This window comes from Erythranthe guttata, chromosome 4, assembly GCF_056151865.1.
Source record: "Erythranthe guttata isolate IM_541 chromosome 4, IM_541, whole genome shotgun sequence".
Classification (NCBI taxonomy): domain Eukaryota; kingdom Viridiplantae; phylum Streptophyta; class Magnoliopsida; order Lamiales; family Phrymaceae; genus Erythranthe; species Erythranthe guttata.
In genome coordinates this window covers 13,845,061-13,863,150 of record NC_142536.1, presented here as the reverse complement: position 1 = coordinate 13,863,150, position 18,090 = coordinate 13,845,061, and the positions used below count along the sequence as shown (strand labels likewise).

General features: G+C 36.8%; 2 protein-coding genes and 1 long non-coding RNA gene across 5 annotated transcripts; 2 read left to right on the top strand and 1 right to left on the bottom strand.

The window, feature by feature from the left end:
- Window positions 1-4,219: 4,219 nt before the first annotated feature.
- LOC105973509 (uncharacterized) lies at window positions 4,220-8,539 on the top strand. Of its 2 annotated transcripts, XM_088816933.1 has the most exons (7): window positions 4,220-4,432; window positions 4,899-5,028; window positions 5,129-5,313; window positions 5,403-5,510; window positions 5,600-7,365; window positions 7,785-7,857; window positions 8,023-8,539. In XM_088816933.1, exons 2-7 carry the CDS (start codon window positions 4,917-4,919, stop codon window positions 8,179-8,181), a joined length of 2,403 nt encoding a protein of 800 aa, XP_088673059.1. In that variant the 5' UTR covers window positions 4,220-4,432; window positions 4,899-4,916; the 3' UTR covers window positions 8,182-8,539. The 2 variants fall into 2 exon arrangements, with proteins under 2 accessions (XP_088673059.1, XP_088673060.1); XM_088816934.1 differs by lacking the exons at window positions 7,785-7,857; window positions 8,023-8,539 and adding an exon at window positions 7,534-7,713 and having other exon boundaries at window positions 4,238-4,432; window positions 5,600-7,406.
- Window positions 8,540-11,753: 3,214 nt separating this feature from the next.
- LOC105973499 (diacylglycerol kinase 1) lies at window positions 11,754-17,630 on the top strand. Of its 2 annotated transcripts, none has more exons than XM_088816931.1 (8): window positions 11,754-12,072; window positions 13,239-14,471; window positions 14,929-15,295; window positions 15,732-15,808; window positions 16,413-16,532; window positions 16,640-16,804; window positions 16,932-17,069; window positions 17,253-17,630. In XM_088816931.1, the coding sequence occupies exons 2-8, from the start codon at window positions 13,338-13,340 to the stop codon at window positions 17,400-17,402; spliced, it is 2,151 nt and encodes a 716-aa protein (XP_088673057.1). In that variant the 5' UTR covers window positions 11,754-12,072; window positions 13,239-13,337; the 3' UTR covers window positions 17,403-17,630. The 2 variants fall into 2 exon arrangements, with proteins under 2 accessions (XP_088673057.1, XP_088673058.1); XM_088816932.1 differs by lacking the exon at window positions 11,754-12,072 and adding an exon at window positions 12,763-12,843.
- On the bottom strand, window positions 11,985-14,843 carry LOC148771192 (uncharacterized). The gene is made up of 2 exons (XR_016030868.1): window positions 13,165-14,843; window positions 11,985-13,106 (listed from the first exon to the last, which is right to left on the bottom strand). It is a non-coding gene; the product is annotated as an uncharacterized LOC148771192 (long non-coding RNA).
- Window positions 17,631-18,090: the final 460 nt, after the last annotated feature.

Here is an 18,090-nt window from a genome sequence, read left to right as displayed (position 1 = left end):
CCATGCCCATCACACTCACAGTGTGTGAATCACCAAGCAACACCTTGTTATCCTCGGACGAGGTATAAGTTCTGAACAAGGTTTTGTCGTGACTCACGTGCCTCGACGCACCAGTATCTAACCACCACCCATCATTAATTTCAAGCATGTTGATTTCGGTGACCATCGCCACTAATGGCTCTTCAACAGTTTGTGTTACATTTGCCTGTGGAGCACCGGTTTTTCGATGATAACAGTCTTTTGCCTTGTGACCCGGTTTTCCACAGACAAAGCAACCATTAAATGCATAACCATTGTTTATCGGTGGTGGTCGATTATAAGATGGAGCATGGTAACCTTTGTTTGGGCCATATTGTGAATTCTGACTAGGATACTTGTTAGATGTAAATTTATTATTTCCATTTGACTTCATAAATTTACCCTTAGGTTTAAGGTGAGCATAATTCTTTTTAGGTCTATTATTTGCAGAAACTAAATGTACCTTTTCTTGATAACTTCCTTTGTCTTGTTTCCTTGCTTCTTCCTCGATTCGCAGCCATGCCATGAGATTGACCAACTTCAACTCGCTTTGTTTGTGTAGAAGCGTCTTTTGGAATTCCTTCCACGATTCCGGTAGCTTTTCGATTATGGCGGCGACTTGCATTTGTTCGTCGATCTTGATGCCCTCAGTTTCGATATCGTGGACAATCATTTGGAGATCATGGATTTGTTCGAGCACCGGTTTCTCTTCCACCATGCGAAAGTTGAAATATCAGCTACATGCGTACTTCTTAGTGCCAGCTTCTTCGGAGTCGTACTTGTCTTCCAAGGCTGCCCAAATTTTCCTCGTGGATGAGTAGGAGTTGGAGTAGAAATCATACAACTCGTCGGAAAGACAGTTGAGTATATAATTTCTACAATCTTCTTTGTCGTTGGCCCATTTTTTGAGCAATGTGTCGTGATCCCGCTTTTGTTGTTCATCAAACGCAGCAGTGTCTATGTGATTGGGATTGTCATCAGTAACGATCCACGCTACCTTCATGAGTTTCAAGTAGAACAACACCTTCTTAGCCCATCGTCGAAAGAACTGCCCATTGAAGCGGAATGGTCAGTTGAGCTCGTTTGTTCCGGTAGGGCAGCAGAAGTTGCAACAGCAGCATGCATCTCCATTGGGAATAAGAAAATTTCTTCTTAAATTGTTGGAAATCTGCTGCAAAAAATCGAATAATAATTAGTCGAATAGGCAAGGTGAGGCGCAGACTAGGTCGCTCTCTTAAGACGATTCACGATCCCTTCTCGAAGAGGTGCAGAAAGGTCTTAATCGTGTCGCCTATGGGATACAACAGCCCAGCTATTTCATTGTTGTAGCTTCACAAGAAACTGCACTTTCGAGTGAAGCAGAAGCTTGCACCCGACACTTACAAGAACTAGAAATTTAGAATAATTTTTTGGAAAGAAAATGTGGAAGAAAAATGTTGGTTGAAAAATGTGTCAAGTCTGAAATAAGATGGCTCCTTTTATAGGTGCCAATTCGTGGTGCTGGTAATTATTGATGTTAATGACCACACTTAAAATTGCCATAATGATTCTGTATTTGGAATTTGAATAGCTAATATGTAACTTCAAAAAACACATGATAGTGCATAAAGAATGTTTAATATTTGGTCAAAAATGAATTAAAGGAGAATTTGAAAATCAAAATCTACAACTGTCAAACATATAATTTTTTATTGCACGTGTATATGATGAAATGCATATGAAAAGATGAGTGGTGCACAATTTAGAAACTCATATCTCCTCGTCCACTCTCGTCTCGGGAATTTTATAAAATATTCCAACACAAACTCTCTCTCATTATGTACACACTAACAAAATATTTACATAAACACACGTGGAGTGCAGCAGGGCCACAAAACGTTCCATGCCTTTTTCTCGACTTCCCACTTAGATATTTGAGTTTTGCTATTTCAAAAAACAAAATATCTACAACACTCCAATTAATCAAAACCCCTTTTTCCAATCCTTAAATCATAAATTGTTGAACCCATTGTTGCTAACCTGTTGTCGTTTAGCCATTAATTTGAGTGGATTAGATGTGGCTCGGTGGGCTGGCGGCGATTGCTACTTTTTCTCCGGTGATGGCGGCCGGTACAATGGGGAGGGATTTTTGTGGGTAAAGAAAAGAAAAAAAAAATTCGTTCATGTTGCTTCTGTTGCCGTGAGGTATTGGGAAAATAAAGTGAAAAGGTTTGTGTTGACTTTTAGGTAAAGATGTTATATTTTACTTATTTTCATATTAGTCCCCTTTTAACTTAATATATTAAAAGTACCCTAAGTTATTTTCTATATATATATATATATATATATATATATATATATATATATATATATATATATATATATATATATTATATATATATATATATAATTTTTTTTTAAATCCAAGGTAGTGCAAGTGCACACCCTAGACCCATTATAGATTCGCCACTGCTTATATAGAACATTTTAACTAAATCCTTATTTAAAAATAAAATTTGACACACATCTATTGATTTTTTTAACTTGAAAATACCCTTATAATAAGTAATAAAAAATCACGATCCTCTCTCTCTCTCTCTCTCAAGCATTCTCTCTCTCTCTAGCTCTCTCTATTTTCTTCCGCCCCAACCCTCCTCTCTCTCTCTCTCTCTAACAGATTTGAGTTTTGTGGCGGAGAAAGATGGATGTGCAGTTGGTGTGGCAGCTTATTCGGAACTGGCGGTAGAGGGCTCATCCCAAAGTGGTGGTAGAGGGAGGCGGTGGCTATGGCGATGTGTCCCTATTGTCATCCCGAAGTGACAGTATAGGAAGACGGTGCTGGTCGTGCTTATAGAGCGGATGATTATGGCGAAGACAACGATTATATGGAGATGGCCGACCGTTTGGAGATGGTGGAGTGAAGTTTGATCGACGGTGGGAGGCATTTGTATTAAACTAGGGCTCTTTGACGGCTAGGGATTTTAGTAGACGGCTAGGGTTTGGTGGATATGGGTTGGCTGCGGCAGGGATTGGCTGTGACTGTGTTAACTGATAAGGTTGATGACAGTTGGGAGTTGTTGGTGGCTAGGGTTGGAATAGTACACCGTAGTAAATCGTAGCACATGTAGTATACTATAATAAACCGTATTATACCATAGTCTACGACAGTCTATTATAATGAATATGACCAAACAAAGGATGTGCAATGAATTGAACGAAATTCAAGTTTTAGATTCCTATAAGAGACGATAGGAACTACAAGGACTATAGATGACTACATTATTGATATAAGATAAAAAAATGACCATGAAGAAAAACGTGCATTATGTATTAATTTTTTTTCGAATATAAGATGGAAAAAGGAAAATATTAAATGAAGAATAAAAAAAATGATAAATGCAGTTTGAATGGTATTTAATGTAAATTTCAAATTTGTGAGTGGGATGTCATTTTGGAATGAATTTTATGAAGGATGTGAAGCAAATGTTTAGTTGAACTTATCATTTAGTTCTAATAAGTTTTGTCACCAGAACCTATATCTTAAGGTCCATTTTTATTAAATTTCTACATTAAATAAACATATAGTAAATAATAGGAAATAAGAATTATGAAATGGAAATAGTACATATATGTTTATAAATTTGTGTTTCAGTTTTTGAGTTTTAACGTTAAGAAAATAAGAATTACAATTAAATATTTATAATAATTTTTATTATTAAAAAAGTTGGTTAGTTGATATTACCCGACCAACCGACTAAAACCACCGACCAACATTTATATTAGGATCCATAAAAACCCACTCATGCTTAGCCCTAAAGTTACTAATATTAAAATTATTAATACTAGATTTTTTGCCCGTGCGGTGCAGGGGATTGAAGTAAAATTAATACAAAGTAAAATTTAATTTAAACGACAAAGTTCAAGTTTTAATTCATTTTAATGTTTTGGCGGTTTTGTTATACCCATTCAAAATTTCTTTTTGCCATATTTATTAATTTAACTTTATGTTTTCATTTTATGTAATTAGTTGTATATTTAGCTTATCTCAATTAAGTTAAAAATTTGATGAATTTTCTTCTTTATGACCTCTAACATACCTTAATAAATTTACTGTAAATCAATTTAATGATGTCATTAAATATCAATAGTTTATCAAGAATACCCTTACTTTTATTAATACGATACGAAATAATATTACGATAAACAATAATTTCATCAATACTACAACAATCTAATCCCATAAAACTTTTAAATTTGCTAAAGGTGAAAAAATTGCAGAAAATTCAAATTTTGAAAACTGGAGTACAAATCAGAACTAATATAAAATTGCCGGCGTCACAAGCCCTAATCCATTTCCGCCGCCACGAAGAACAACACAGTTACACCATGAACACCGCCAGAAGCCGTTCGACCTCATTCTAGCCCGCTCCGTCTGGTAAATCGCCGCCACGGTGCGCGTCAGCCGCCTATATTGCCGTTCCGTCTGATAAATCGTTTTTTTTTTTACATTTTAGAACACCCCAGCCGCTATATGCCGGAACTTTGTCGCGGCGGCCTCCGTTCCGGCCGCTATAGCGGCGTTCCGGTCAACCATGATCTTGATAGAAATTAGAACAATTTTAAATTACTGCATTGTCTTACTGGGAGTGCTTTTTTGAATTTGTACTCACTTGCATTTCTGGATATGATTATTTTTGCCTTTTTAATTTTCCCCTTATTATCAGTTATGCAATGAAGTGACTATTTTACTTGTTTCAATTTGTGTTGTCTATCTTAATTATATTCTGTGATATTTGATGATGTTTTGATGCTACATGCTAATATTGTTGACTGCCTGAACAAAATATTATATTTCTCTTGCATATTTTTCGAGTCATCTTACAACTTTCGTCTTCCTGCAGCGTTTTACGAAGCCACTTATGAGCAGCGAGATATCGTCTTCAATGGATTCCCGTACGTCACCATCTCCATGGAACTGGATCATCGAGACGCTAGCACGCTCGAAGCAAATAGATTTATCTCTATTGCTAGGTATACATGGCAGTGCCTTATATTTGTAGTTAAAATATTTCTCAATGGCTTTGGTTTTTGTTTGTTTAGAGAATTGATAGTTCTGTATTTACGGTTTTAGGTTTGTTTAAAATGGCGCCAAACATAAACGACAATTTTGGTAGAAATGCAAGAGAAATGCTGTCCTTGAGAGTTTTGGAGAGTTTCTCCGATCTTGCGAATCCCGTATCTTCTCCCTCGAGTCAAAAGATTGGATTAGATCCATCCGACTGTTGCGAAGATGTCCTTCGACGAATACTGAGTGAGGTAATTCACATGGAATTCATGTCATTAAGCAAGTCAATATACTAAAGTGGAAGTGCTAATACCGATAACTCGTGTGAAAATATTGGCAGAGATCTTCACCACATCTGAAACCTACTGGATTGGAGATGTCGAAGTGGGATCTTCAGCCGTTTGTAGATCATAAAAGATCGAATTTGCCTAAAACTGCTCTCGAACGGGTGAATGGAGCTTTTTTCACCTCTTACTAAATATATCTTACTAACGCTTTAGCTTGTTCTAATTATCCCTTGCCTTCTGCTTTGAACAGTTGAAAGACACAATTCTCTCAGAAAATATTGGTCGTTTTTCATCTTTGCGCGAGCGAAGTGGTTTGACAGTTCGGCATCCCGTGGATGATAATGATGATGGTCACTTATTGCCCGATGAAAACATGGTACCAGTTAGCAGGAAGAGAAAAGTCACTAGCAAAACCCGTGTAAAATCTTTCAAGAAGCAAAACTGTGACGTCATTTGTAATGAATTATGTGTACAATTAGCAGACGTTACAGTATCCGTACAGCAAAGTGAAGGAAAAGGGTGCAGTTTGGAAATGGGGTTAACCGGACCAGTTGATAGTAACGAGTCTGCTCCTTCGAAGGGGCTTGTTGGTACCGATGAAGTTTTGCCTCGTGAAAAGCAGGTGCTTCACTGTGATACTGAACTCAATAACAAATCTGACGAGGAGCAGGAGCAAGACCGTAGCATTGAGGAACCGAAAGAGTGCGACGAGGAAGTTTTTAAATCCGTCAAACAAACTAATGAAGGCTTGGACGGAAATATTCTTCCAGAAAATGTCATGAATGTTCGTGAAGTCGAAGAAGATAACCCTTCTTGCTTTCCTCAGAGCGCTAACAGCCAAGAAATCTCGGCAACAACTAAAAGAAGCAACATAGAAGAGAGGTGTAGCTTAGGGGAAAAAACTCATGGAGAGGTTACGGGGCAAAAGGGACCTTCTGGAGATTATACTATTAAGTCTGCTTCTTCATCGAAGGGGCATATGGTCAATGATGAAGTTTTGCCTCGTGAAAAGCAGGCTCGGGATTCTGGCACTGTAGCTTCAAACGACGAGCTTGATGGGGAAAAGAGGCAAGATCGTGCGGCTGAGGATGCAGGAGGTGGTGAGAAAGATTTACATCGGTCCATAACATCTGACAAGGACATGGATAAACTCGAGCAAAATTCTCGCGAAAATGTCTTAACTGTTGGTGAAGCTGCACAATGCAATGATGTTCCTAGTGACAGTGATGGCTTTGATGACGAGATGACTGATATTAATACACAGAAAAAGACCTTTTTGACTTCTCAGTGTACGCACAGTCAAGATTCTTTGGCTACACCTGACTCGACAGAGCTAAATTACTGTGAGAAATGTAAAAAGGATGGAAAATTACTGGCTTGTAGTTCCTGCTCTGTAATGATTCACAAGAGCTGTTTGGGTTCAGATCAAATCTATGATCCGAAGGGGATATTTTACTGCCCATTTTGTACATCTTCTCGCGCAATCTCGGTATATGTGGAAGTTAAGAAAAAGGCCTCCTCGGCAAGAAAGGACTTGGGAAATTTTATCTGCTCAATTACCCGACAAGAATCAAATAAGGGAAAGGAAAATCATTTGGAACAGGAAGATGGATTGCCTTCAGAATTACCTTCTAGTCACAGTCCCCCTTTTGGAGGAAAAAATGTAGATTCGACCAACAAAATAGCTGTCGAGTTGAATGTAGTGACGAGGCAAAACTCCAAATCTCCAAGAGCTGATGGGCATAACCAGATAGTTGCACTGGCAGTTCGCAAGTCTCGGAGCGAAAACACATCCTGCCATATTTCAGAGACAGCTGGCAGGAGTGAAAGGCATGGTGGTGGTACCAGATCCGAAAATGGGGGGGTCTTGCGTGCACAGGAGAAAGATCTACCAGGTCGAAGCAGACGCTCACAAATCTCTCTATCTGCTGACATGGACGAAATATCTGAAGAATCAGACGAAAACTCCGGCACTTCTAAGTACTTCATAAGAGTTCGAAAGCCGAACAGGAAATCGTAAGTTCTTCTCTTCCTGTATATGATTAGATGTAATGTTTGTGTATATATATATATATATATATATATATATATATATATATATATATATATATATATATATATATATATATATATATATATATATATATATATATATATATATATATATATATATATTACAAATAGTTGTGTCGAGGAAGTGATACTCATTGCTAGATTTTACTTCTGCATCGGGAAATGCTTTTGTCATCAAAAGCTGAAATAATGTTTGACCACTTTATAGGTATTAGATCCACAAAGTCTTGTGTGGATTGTAATTGTAAGTTCTGTTAAGTAATTTTCAGTGAATCAAAACAAAAGAAATAATATTATCTTGTTTATTTTTTTTAAGAGAACACAAGTGAAATCGAAAGGATGACCTTTATCTTAATCTGCAGCTCATATCCAGCAATTCCTCGAGTGAGGCGGAAGAGACTCCCGTGGACAAAAGAAGAGGAGAACGCATTAAAGGTAGAATTATTCGACCTATGTTCTTTTGAGATTTAGCGTGCGACTCTACTTGCAGTATACTTCCATCGGAGGTTTTCATTTCTTTGATTAGTGTTTCGCAGCCTTTCCTCATTAACCAATTTTTTGATATTTTTTTATATATATATTTTTATAATTTTATTTCAGAAGTGGATGCGGGAACTCTACGACCCTGAGGAGGATAAAAGTCTTCCGTATAAGAAAATATTGGAAGCTGGTGCTGGTGTTTTCGATCCAAGCCGTACGACGACAGACCTTAAAGATAAATGGAGGAATATATGCAAAGCAAATGCAAACTCCGACTGAAGTTCGGTTAATATGGAGCTCGTAATTTTTGTGTAATTTTTATCAGCCCGCAACAGACCTTAAAGATAAATGGAGGAATATATGCAAACGCAAATGCAAACTCCGACTTAAGTTCGGTTAATATGGAACTCGTAATTTTTGTGACAGGTGAAGTCAGCCCTGGAGACGACATAAGTATATATATTAGTTGTTTTGTATGTAATCATTACTGTATGTAGCTCACTTTCTGTTAGGATTTGCCACATAAGTATATATCTTAGTTGTTTTGTATGTAATTATATGACTGTATGTAGCTCAGTTTCTGTTAGGTTTTGCTTTTGGCCTTTTGGTGATGCTTATGATATCTTACGTTTGTTTATGTGTTTGCATATTATTTCTTTTGGCTAGTTGTAGACATGGCCACGGGCCGGTTCCGGGCCGGTTCATACCGGTTCACGGTTCACTTTTTCCGGAACCGGAACCGGTACGTAATATGCACGGTTCGGCGGTTGGTTCCGGCCTATTTTATTTTTTGTTTTTGAAATATTTGATGAATAAGTAAATTATAGGAAAAATTGGGGTGTGAGTGTATTTATAGGAAAAATGGGGGGGGGGGGGGGGAATTCAAAAAAAGCAAATAACTGCCGGTTCACCCGGGCCGGTTCGGGCGCCGTTATTTGCTTTTTTTTTTTTGAATTTTTTTGATTTTTTTTTTAAATCCGGGTGAACCGCCGGGCCGGCCACGGTTCACGGTTCACCATTTCATAGAATCGGGCCTGTCCCGGGGACGACGCGCCGGTTCACCGGTTCCGGGCCGTTCCCGGTCAACGGGTAGGGCTGGGTCGTCAACGGGCCTGTTCTGGGCTCAAAACCGGCCCATGACCGTCTCTAGCTAGTTATTAGTTGTTATTGTGGGATATTTGCAGGGGAGGACCCTTCTTGACAATATTTAGAGGGTGTTTGGCTAAACTTATTTTAAACAGCTGATAAGCTCTTACGTCTGATAAGATGTTTTAACAGCTGATAAGTTATTACATCTTATTTTTAGGATTATTTTTTAGAGTGTTTGGATAATGGGCTTATTTTCTATTTTTACTCTTTAAAAGATCTTAAATAAAAAGGTGGGGTAGAGGTACTTATTTAAAAAGATCTTATTTGCTCTCCAACAGCTTATTTTAAAAAAAATTAAGATCTTTTTCTAAAAATTTACCAAACACTTTGGAAGAGCTTATAAGCTCTAAAACATCTTATAAGCTCATTTTAACATCTTATAAGCTTAGCCAAACACCCTCTTAGTCGGGCCAAATTTTTTCACTTTTTTTTTGGTTAAAAAATTTAGAGATATTTATGTATAAAAAAAATGCAAAAATAAGTAAATATTTATCGAATTTATTTAAGTATTCAACATAATATTTTATATTGGAATTAGAAATTCAAAAGATGTACACAAGGTCTACTATTTATGAAAAAACTCTATAATTATATTTACCCTCGTAATTTGCAGATTTTTTTATATTAACACTCTTTTGTGGTGGGTGGATGTAAGAACTTTAGATTGTGGAGAAAAGTAGAAAAATGAATGGGTCAAATCCATGTTACAAAAAAATTGAGAGGGGGGACAAATTCGATATACAGAAAATATTTTCAAAAAATATCTAAATTAATTTTTTTTTTTTTTTCATTTTTTCATTTTTTCCTTGATCTTTTAGGGGGCCACAGCCCCTTGCCACTCAATGCTTACTTACTCTTCCAACCTCTCAGAATAGTACAGCTCACACAAATTTTAGTATCTTAATTTATAGCTTGAGCACCTGAATTATTCGGGTTTGATGTCGACAATTGACAAAAAATCGACCTACATATGTTGAAAATAGGGGACGGTTTTTAAGGAAAAATAAACATGAAAATTCACTTCCAAGATAAAAAAGACTTTGATACATACATTAATGGAGTTTTCATTTCATGTGAACTACCATTTTGTTGTCTTGTGACTCAATTTTGGTAATTTTATGAGGTTTTGATTTCTTTGAATTTGTTTAAGTTTTTTGAAGGGTATGTAAAAAAGAAGAAGATGATGACGAAGAAGGAGGGTGTTTGTGAAGAAGAAGGAGAGGGGTGTGATGGTTTTGTATATGTGATATTAAAGAAAGAAAAAAGATATTTTTTATGTTTGTCGGGTATTAATTTTCATTAAAGATATTGATGTTATTACCACCTATTTATTATCTATTTTTTTTTATTGAGATAATATTCTTCGAAAAAAATTGGTATTTGTTTTAGATGCTCCAATGAAAAAAGAAAAAAACTAACTAATTCCTAGGGCTGACAATCGGGCCATGTGAACCGAGTTTGGGTTGACTTAAGCTCATAGACTTTCAAACCTCATTAGTATAGGCTCGAGCTCGTATACCATCGGGCCACAGTAGTATAGGCTCAAGCTCGGCATATGTATTCTCTCGGGTTGCGGGTTTATATCGGGAATGAGTAAAAAAAATTATAAAAACAAGTGACAAAACAAGATTTACCTCATTGAAGCCAATCTAAAAAATGCCTAAAAGACCTTTGCAAGTTATTGGAAAAACTCAAAAAAAAAAAAAAATGAAAGAAGTAAAAAAAAATTAGTAACTCTTATTATTGGAAACGTTTTATATTCTCAAATCTCGGTGATAAATTTCAACAGTTGGATTTCGGTGGATATTTCGCATTTGATTCATATTTTACTTATTGCCACCGCCACCACTTAATTACTTTTAGTTTGAAAAATAAAATAATCTTATACGACCGTAACTTATGTTGTCATATCATTAAAATAGTAAATATATTATAGGGTAAATTACAAACACCCCCTGAGGTATGGTCAATTTACAAAAAAACCCCTTTTTTTTGGATAGTTACATCCACCGCTCAACTATGTTTTTTTCTTACACCTCCACCCTTATGGTGTCAAATTCAACACAACCATCTAGATTTCGTGGAATGTGTATTGTTTGTACTCGTTTTGTATAAAAATACAGTTTCTGATGCACCACAATCTGATATATACAAGCTAAAAAACACATATTAATTATTATGATCATCTTGCTTCAAAATGTAGAGTTCGAATGGGATAAAACGGGTACAAAAGACAAAAGTGATAATATTCCATATAATCTCGAACATTCCACTAAATTTGAGGAGCTGAGGGGTGGTTGTAATTATCCAAACAAGAGGGTTTTTTTTTTTATAATTTGACCATACCTCAGGGGTTGTTGTAATTTACCCTATATTATATATTTTATTATTAACCTTATCGGCCGGGCCTTATTACTCGAGCCATAATAGGCTCATAAATAAATTGAATTTAGTAAAATAACTCAAACTCGGCCCGACTCACTAAAAAATAGACTCGACTAAAATATAATCGGATCGAGCCATCGGGCTTAGGATAAACCCGGCTCAATTGCCGTTCCTACTGATTTCTATTAATCTCCTGCGGGTGATTGACACTTTGCGCCTTCAAAATACATGCTATTGACACTTTGCACTCTTAAATTATAGAAATATCAGAATGCACCCTCTATTTATTATAACTTGCTATTTTTGCCAAGCAAGTTATATTTGAAGGGTCCATTCTCCTATATTTTGCAATTTAAGGGTTTAAAGTGCAAATTTTGCTTCCAATAAAAATGGCGTAAAGTTCCAAAAGAAAAAAGAAAAGAAAAGAATTAGTTTACCCATTTTCGTACAATGTTATAGCCCTCTCTTTACATGCTTTCCTGTTGATTCCTCTGATCACTGAAGATTGTATGTAGAACACACTTCTCTCTCTCTCTCTCTCTCTCTCTCTCTCTCTCTCTCTCTCTCTCTCTCTCTCTCTCTCTCGCGTATCTGTTCGTACGCTTTTGTTTTCTTCATCAGCGGCCTGATCCCTTCGTAAGTTTTCTCGGTTAAATTCAATTTTTCCCTTTTGTGGTATTTCAAGAGAAATCTTAATATTTTGTTTGATTCTTCGAATGATGGCAATTTCTTAGGGTTGTGTACGAACGAAGTCGAGTTTGTAAAACCCGCTTTAGATAAATGTTCAGTTTGTGTAGCCTGTATAAAAAATAGGATCCGTTTAGATTTGACAGAAACCCCGTAGCGGGTTATGTTTTTGAGTTTTGGAACATTGTTTGTTGGGCATGCTTGTCATAATTATTACAACAAAATGCGTTTCTCTCTTTGCTTTATGGTTTGCATTTCCAGAAATTGTTGTTTGTGATTTACTATATAGTTTCGAGCTTTTACGCCCCTGCATTATGTTTTGAGTTCTCAAATTTTGTTGCTGTTTTGTTGAATTATGGAATCTAAATAATCACCAAATCAATCGGCATTCGAGTCGTTTGAGGTTTTTGGAAATCATGATGGTACGTTATGAATTTTCCAAATCATTCGTATTTCATCTTCGACAATAATAAATTCTTTCAACGAATCTCCAAAATCCGGAAATGTGGGTTTTAAAGGCAGGGAATCCTCGTTCGTGTTTATTGTATACTACGTGGCATGATTTTTTTGAAAAAGGCTTGGTACTTTTCTAAATCAGGAGATTAATGTGATTCATTAATATTACTCGATTTGTTTCAGTTTAAATTTAGCCTGCACATTTCGGCACTAAAAAGCGCTATTACAAGCTCGACAACTCAACCAGACGAGACGAGTTTTATAGTAAGTGGATATTGGAGCATGAATTGTGAAAGCTAGTTGGAGAGTTAATATGTTTTCTTATTATGCTAAGAACCTTTCATAATTCGTGGTGTTACATTGGTTCCCGAAGATTGTATGAGCTACATTTTTGTATGTAACTTCAGTTACTTGTGTCAAACATTTAGGATAACCTAAACCAAAAACGGTCTGTCTCGTCATTTTATTCGTGCATAAATAAACACGAACATGCATCATAGCAAGATCTTAGTTGTTCCGTTGATTTTCTTTGTTGGGTGAGGAACTTTAGAACTTTATTTAGTTGTCTAGGTGCATTATCTGCACCTTTTTGGTTATTAGTCGAATGTTATTTTAATTTATGCACCTTTTAAAATGTTCGTATTTTTGTGTCCTCACAGTTAAAGGGACTCTTCAAGAACCTCAAAAGATTTTTTTATAGGGAATTCGTATGGTGGTTTCTATGAGCAAATATTGATATTGAGTACTGACATAAAAAAATGGACGAGGAATACGAAGCTTTTCTTCCGAACTGGATAAGTAAAAATCCAGCTTCGGAAATGGCAGAATCCCGTCTCTTTATCTTATCCTGCTTCATAGCTGGTATGATAGGTATATCGACTATATTATACACCGCTTTCCAATGGAGAAGAAACATAAACATGAGCTGGACCAAAGCCATCGCTCGTTCCAAAAAAAACCCCAAATCAAGAAACAAAGTCCCACTTTCGCCCCACACTTGGATTTTGGAATCCGTAAATCGACGAAAAAGTTTGAACTGCTGTGTCTGCTTACAGTCCGTTTCTCCCTCGCAGACTCACTTGAATTCCGACAGTTTCATACACAGCTGTACAGTTTGTGGGGCCGCATCCCACTTGAAATGCTCCGCCACTGCTCAAAAAGATTGCAAATGTGTGTCAATGTTCGGTTACGACAATCTCTTGCATCAGTGGGCTGTACAGTGGACCGCTGTCACAGACCAATCCGACGAATCTTCCTTATGCAGTTACTGCGAGGAGCCATGCAGTGGTCCCTTTCTTGGGGGTTCACCTATTTGGTGTTGCTTGTGGTGTCAGCGTTTAGTGCATGTAGGCTGCCACGTCAGCATGTTTAATGAAACGGGCGATGTTTGCGATTTGGGCCCATATAGAAGGGTTGTTTTGTCACCGTTGTATGTTAAGAAACTGAGCAAGGCTTCTTCGGGTGGTGGGTTTTTGAGCACGATCACACATGGAGCCAATGAGATCGCTTCGTCTGTGCGTAAAACGATTAGAAGTCAGAGTATGAAGTACAAAAATGGATATGAGATAGGTAATGATAGTTCTAATAAAGTAGAAGAATATGTTGAAGTGCAAGATACCATTTCGAAATCCAACGGCACTGAATTAACGGAGGATTTGAATCGAGGGCAAAACGGGGAAACAAAAAAGATGGAAAAAACGGGGAGTTTTAAGAGAAGCTCGTCGATGAATCAAAAGGATGAGTTACGGGTGATGAGCGTTAGACAGACGTACGAGTTGGTTGATTTGCCGCCAGAGGCGAGGCCGTTGTTGGTGTTTATTAATAAAAAGAGTGGAGCTCAAAGAGGCGACTCGCTCAGGCAAAGACTGAACATTCTTCTAAATCCTGTACAGGTCAGATTTGTTGTAATAAGGCCTGTATCTGTATTTTGTTACAGCTTGCTCGGTAATGAAATTTTTAATTAGGATATTTCGAGCTTAATAAATGAGATACGTGCGAACAATTGTAAGTGTGCATGTGAACTGAAGTTATCTTTTGTGTATTTTCTGACCTGAATTGATTTGGATAAATTTGGTACTATTTAGGAAAAAAAAACGAAAACGAAATTCTAGGAGTGAAAAATTGCAGTGTTTCTTCTATCAATTATTTTCCGTAAAACATGTGTCTGCATATGAAATTTATTAAATTACTAAATCGATTCTAGTGTCTGTGCTCTTTTCATGATATTTTGACATAACGTTGAGTCACTCATCGAAAAAAAAAAATTCAAGAAAATTGAAATTTCACTTAGTTCAGCAGGATGCAATGCACACTCGTATCTTTGCCGACTAATTTTCGTTTATATTATAGGTATGTGAACTAAGCTCGACACAGGGGCCAGAAAGTGGGCTCTATTTGTTCAAAAGGGTGCCCCATTTTCGTGTTCTTGTCTGCGGTGGAGATGGTACAGTTGGCTGGGTTCTGGATGCAATTGACAAGCAGAATTTTATATCTCCACCGCCAGTTGCCATTCTTCCAGCTGGAACGGGAAACGATTTAGCTAGAGTTCTTTCTTGGGGGGCGGGCCTGGGGGCGGTCGAGAGGCAAGGGGGCCTTTGCACACTTTTGCATGACATAGAACATGCTGCTGTTACTATTCTCGATCGGTGGAAATTATCGATTTTAAACCAGCTTGGAAAGCCTCTTCAGCCCCCAAAGTTTATGAATAACTATCTTGGTACGCGGTTTTAGATTCTTATTGTTTTGTGGTAGTTGTACTTCGTTCGTGGATTTTGTTTTTTCTAGATATTCACGGAATTTTCATTTTCGAACAGACTTGTGGGTTTTCATATAGTAGTTCAAAATTAAAGTTTACTTGCTCAAATTGTTAAACCATTCTCAAGAACCAATTTTGTAATCTTTCGTCTACGTGTTTCAACCAATGAATCGGCAGTATTTGTTTTACGAGGCCTATGAATTCCATTTAGAGGATGTAGTTAGATTGTCGAAAAATTACTGTTACAAATGGAAAATGTTTTCTTTTATTGACTAAATATATCTGGTTGTGTATATGCTAACGATGAGGCCTTGGTAGTGGATTTGCAATGGCTTCAGTTGAGGCCGTGTGCATTTTGAGGCAATTATTAGATTATAAATTATATTTGTTGCTGTAGGTGTTGGATGCGATGCAAAGATTGCTCTCGAAATCCATAATTTGAGAGAAGAAAACCCGGACAAGTTCTACAACCAGGTAAATATACTTCTGGAAAACATACATTTATCTGTGCTCGTCAAATAAAAATATTTATGTTTTTTTTTCCTCTCAAAAGAGTGTAAGCTACATACGGCAGCAGAACTTACCTCCATCCTTCTTACATTTTGAGAGCAGAAGATACATATATAAGTTTGACAAAAATCAGATTTCTAATCGATATATACCAAAGTAGAAAAACGGAGAAAAAAACAGTAGGTCATAATCATTGTTGCCACTCAGTTAAGTGTTTTTCCTACGTGTGATTAATCTAACAATGGGCCCCACATTGGCAGTTAAGCATCGTATAGATGTGATTAATTTTATGAAGTCAGTTTGCACCACGATTGGGGTTAATTTTACTTGCCTCCCTTGTGAAATATTAAATTTTAGAGAGAGGTAGATGCACTTTTTATACTTCAATTGCATGTTGGTGAGTAAACAACATAACCTAACCTCGTTGTCCTCAATTTCAAGGTTTCAAACTCAAGTTAATATGCCGCTTTTGTTGAATATGATGTCTTTTTTTTTTTTCTTTCTATTTTGTATTGTTTATTTAATTTTATACTATCTATGGATGAAATAACGAGTAGTATTGTTGCAGTTCATAAATAAAGTTCTTTATGCTAGAGAAGGGGCCAAGAGTATAATGGATCGAACATTTGCGGACTTACCTTGGCAAGTTCGTGTCGAGGTTGATGGCGTCGAGATTGAGGTTCCCGAGGTGTGTGCTGCAACTTTTTATATTTTTCAATTGCAAAATTTTATCCTATGTTGCTACCAAATAATAAAATTGAATTTTTGAATTTTTTTTTCTCTGTATTAAATTAGGATGCAGAGGGTGTCCTTGTAGCAAATATTGGAAGTTATATGGGTGGTGTGGACTTGTGGCATAATGAAGACGATAGCTACGATAATTTTGATCCTCAGTCAATGCATGACAAAGTTCTCGAAGTTGTTAGCATTTCCGGTATGTGGCATCTCGGAAAGCTGCAGGTAAGCTAATTATTTGATAGCGATTTCAAATATGGATGAAACATCGAATACTTTTTGTCTCCTAAAGAAGTTTGAATGAAAATAGGTACGATTTAATCAAAAAGCGGGTTTTAAATGTGTGTGACAGGTAGGACTATCGCGGGCCCGCAGGCTTGCACAGGGACAGTCGATTAAGATTCAGCTTTTTGCTGGTTTTCCAGTTCAAGTAGATGGTGAACCTTGGTTTCAACAACCTTGTACATTAACCATTACCCATCATGGTCAGGTAAAGTAAATGTCCGAATTGCCCCTTACCATTTATTTATGTACTCGGATTGCTATTCGTGGATAAAAATCTTAAATGTTTGGATATGCCTCTAATTCTATTCCAGTTCTTCATCCGTATCATTTAATTTCTCGTTTTCATTGCTTTCATATAATAGTAACATATGATTTATATATGGATCAGGCATTTATGTTAAAAAGAGCGGCAGAGGAATCTCTTAGTCATGCTGCTGCAGCAATTGCAGATGTTCTTGAAAACGCCGAAACGAATCATGTTATCAATGCTTCGCAGAAAAAGGCACTTCTTCAAGAAATGGCACTCAGGCTGTCCTAGAAATTAACTGCATTTTCATGTTTTATTATCGGTTTCATGTGTACAATGTTGTTTACGTTGTGGTCCAGATGGGACTGCTGATTTTGTAAATACCTAGTTATCGATGATTTTGTTGTTCGTGTTTAATTAAGCTCGCATTGAACGGGGCACATTTTTAGATGGGAACAGACCGTATCGGGTTTTAGTAAATTTTGATATTTGACGAGGCTTTTTGATGATTTGACTATACCTCTGGGGGTTTTCGTAATTTTTTTATTCTTTATTGGGTAAATTACAACCAACCCCCAGAGGTTTGTTATAATAATTTCAAGGTCTCTGTGGTATCGATAACTACAACCACCCCTCAAACTAACGGAACATGAGAAACCTAAAGTTAGGGGTGCTTGCAATTACTAATACCACAAACCACCCCCTAAAACTGACAGAACGTTAAAAATTCTGAGGGTCCATTTGGATTGAGGGATTTGGAGGGGGATTTGATTTGGGGAAGGGATTCGAAATACTCCAATTTTAGAGTCATTTGAAATCCACCACTATTGCTCCAAAATCAGCTAAAAAGGAGGGGTGACGATTTAAAATTCATCTCCAAATCCCTCAATTCAAACAAGTCCAAGAAATTTGTTATCATGGATTTGAATCCCTTCATCCAAATGCACCCTAAAGTCATTGTGTGGTTGTAATTACGAAC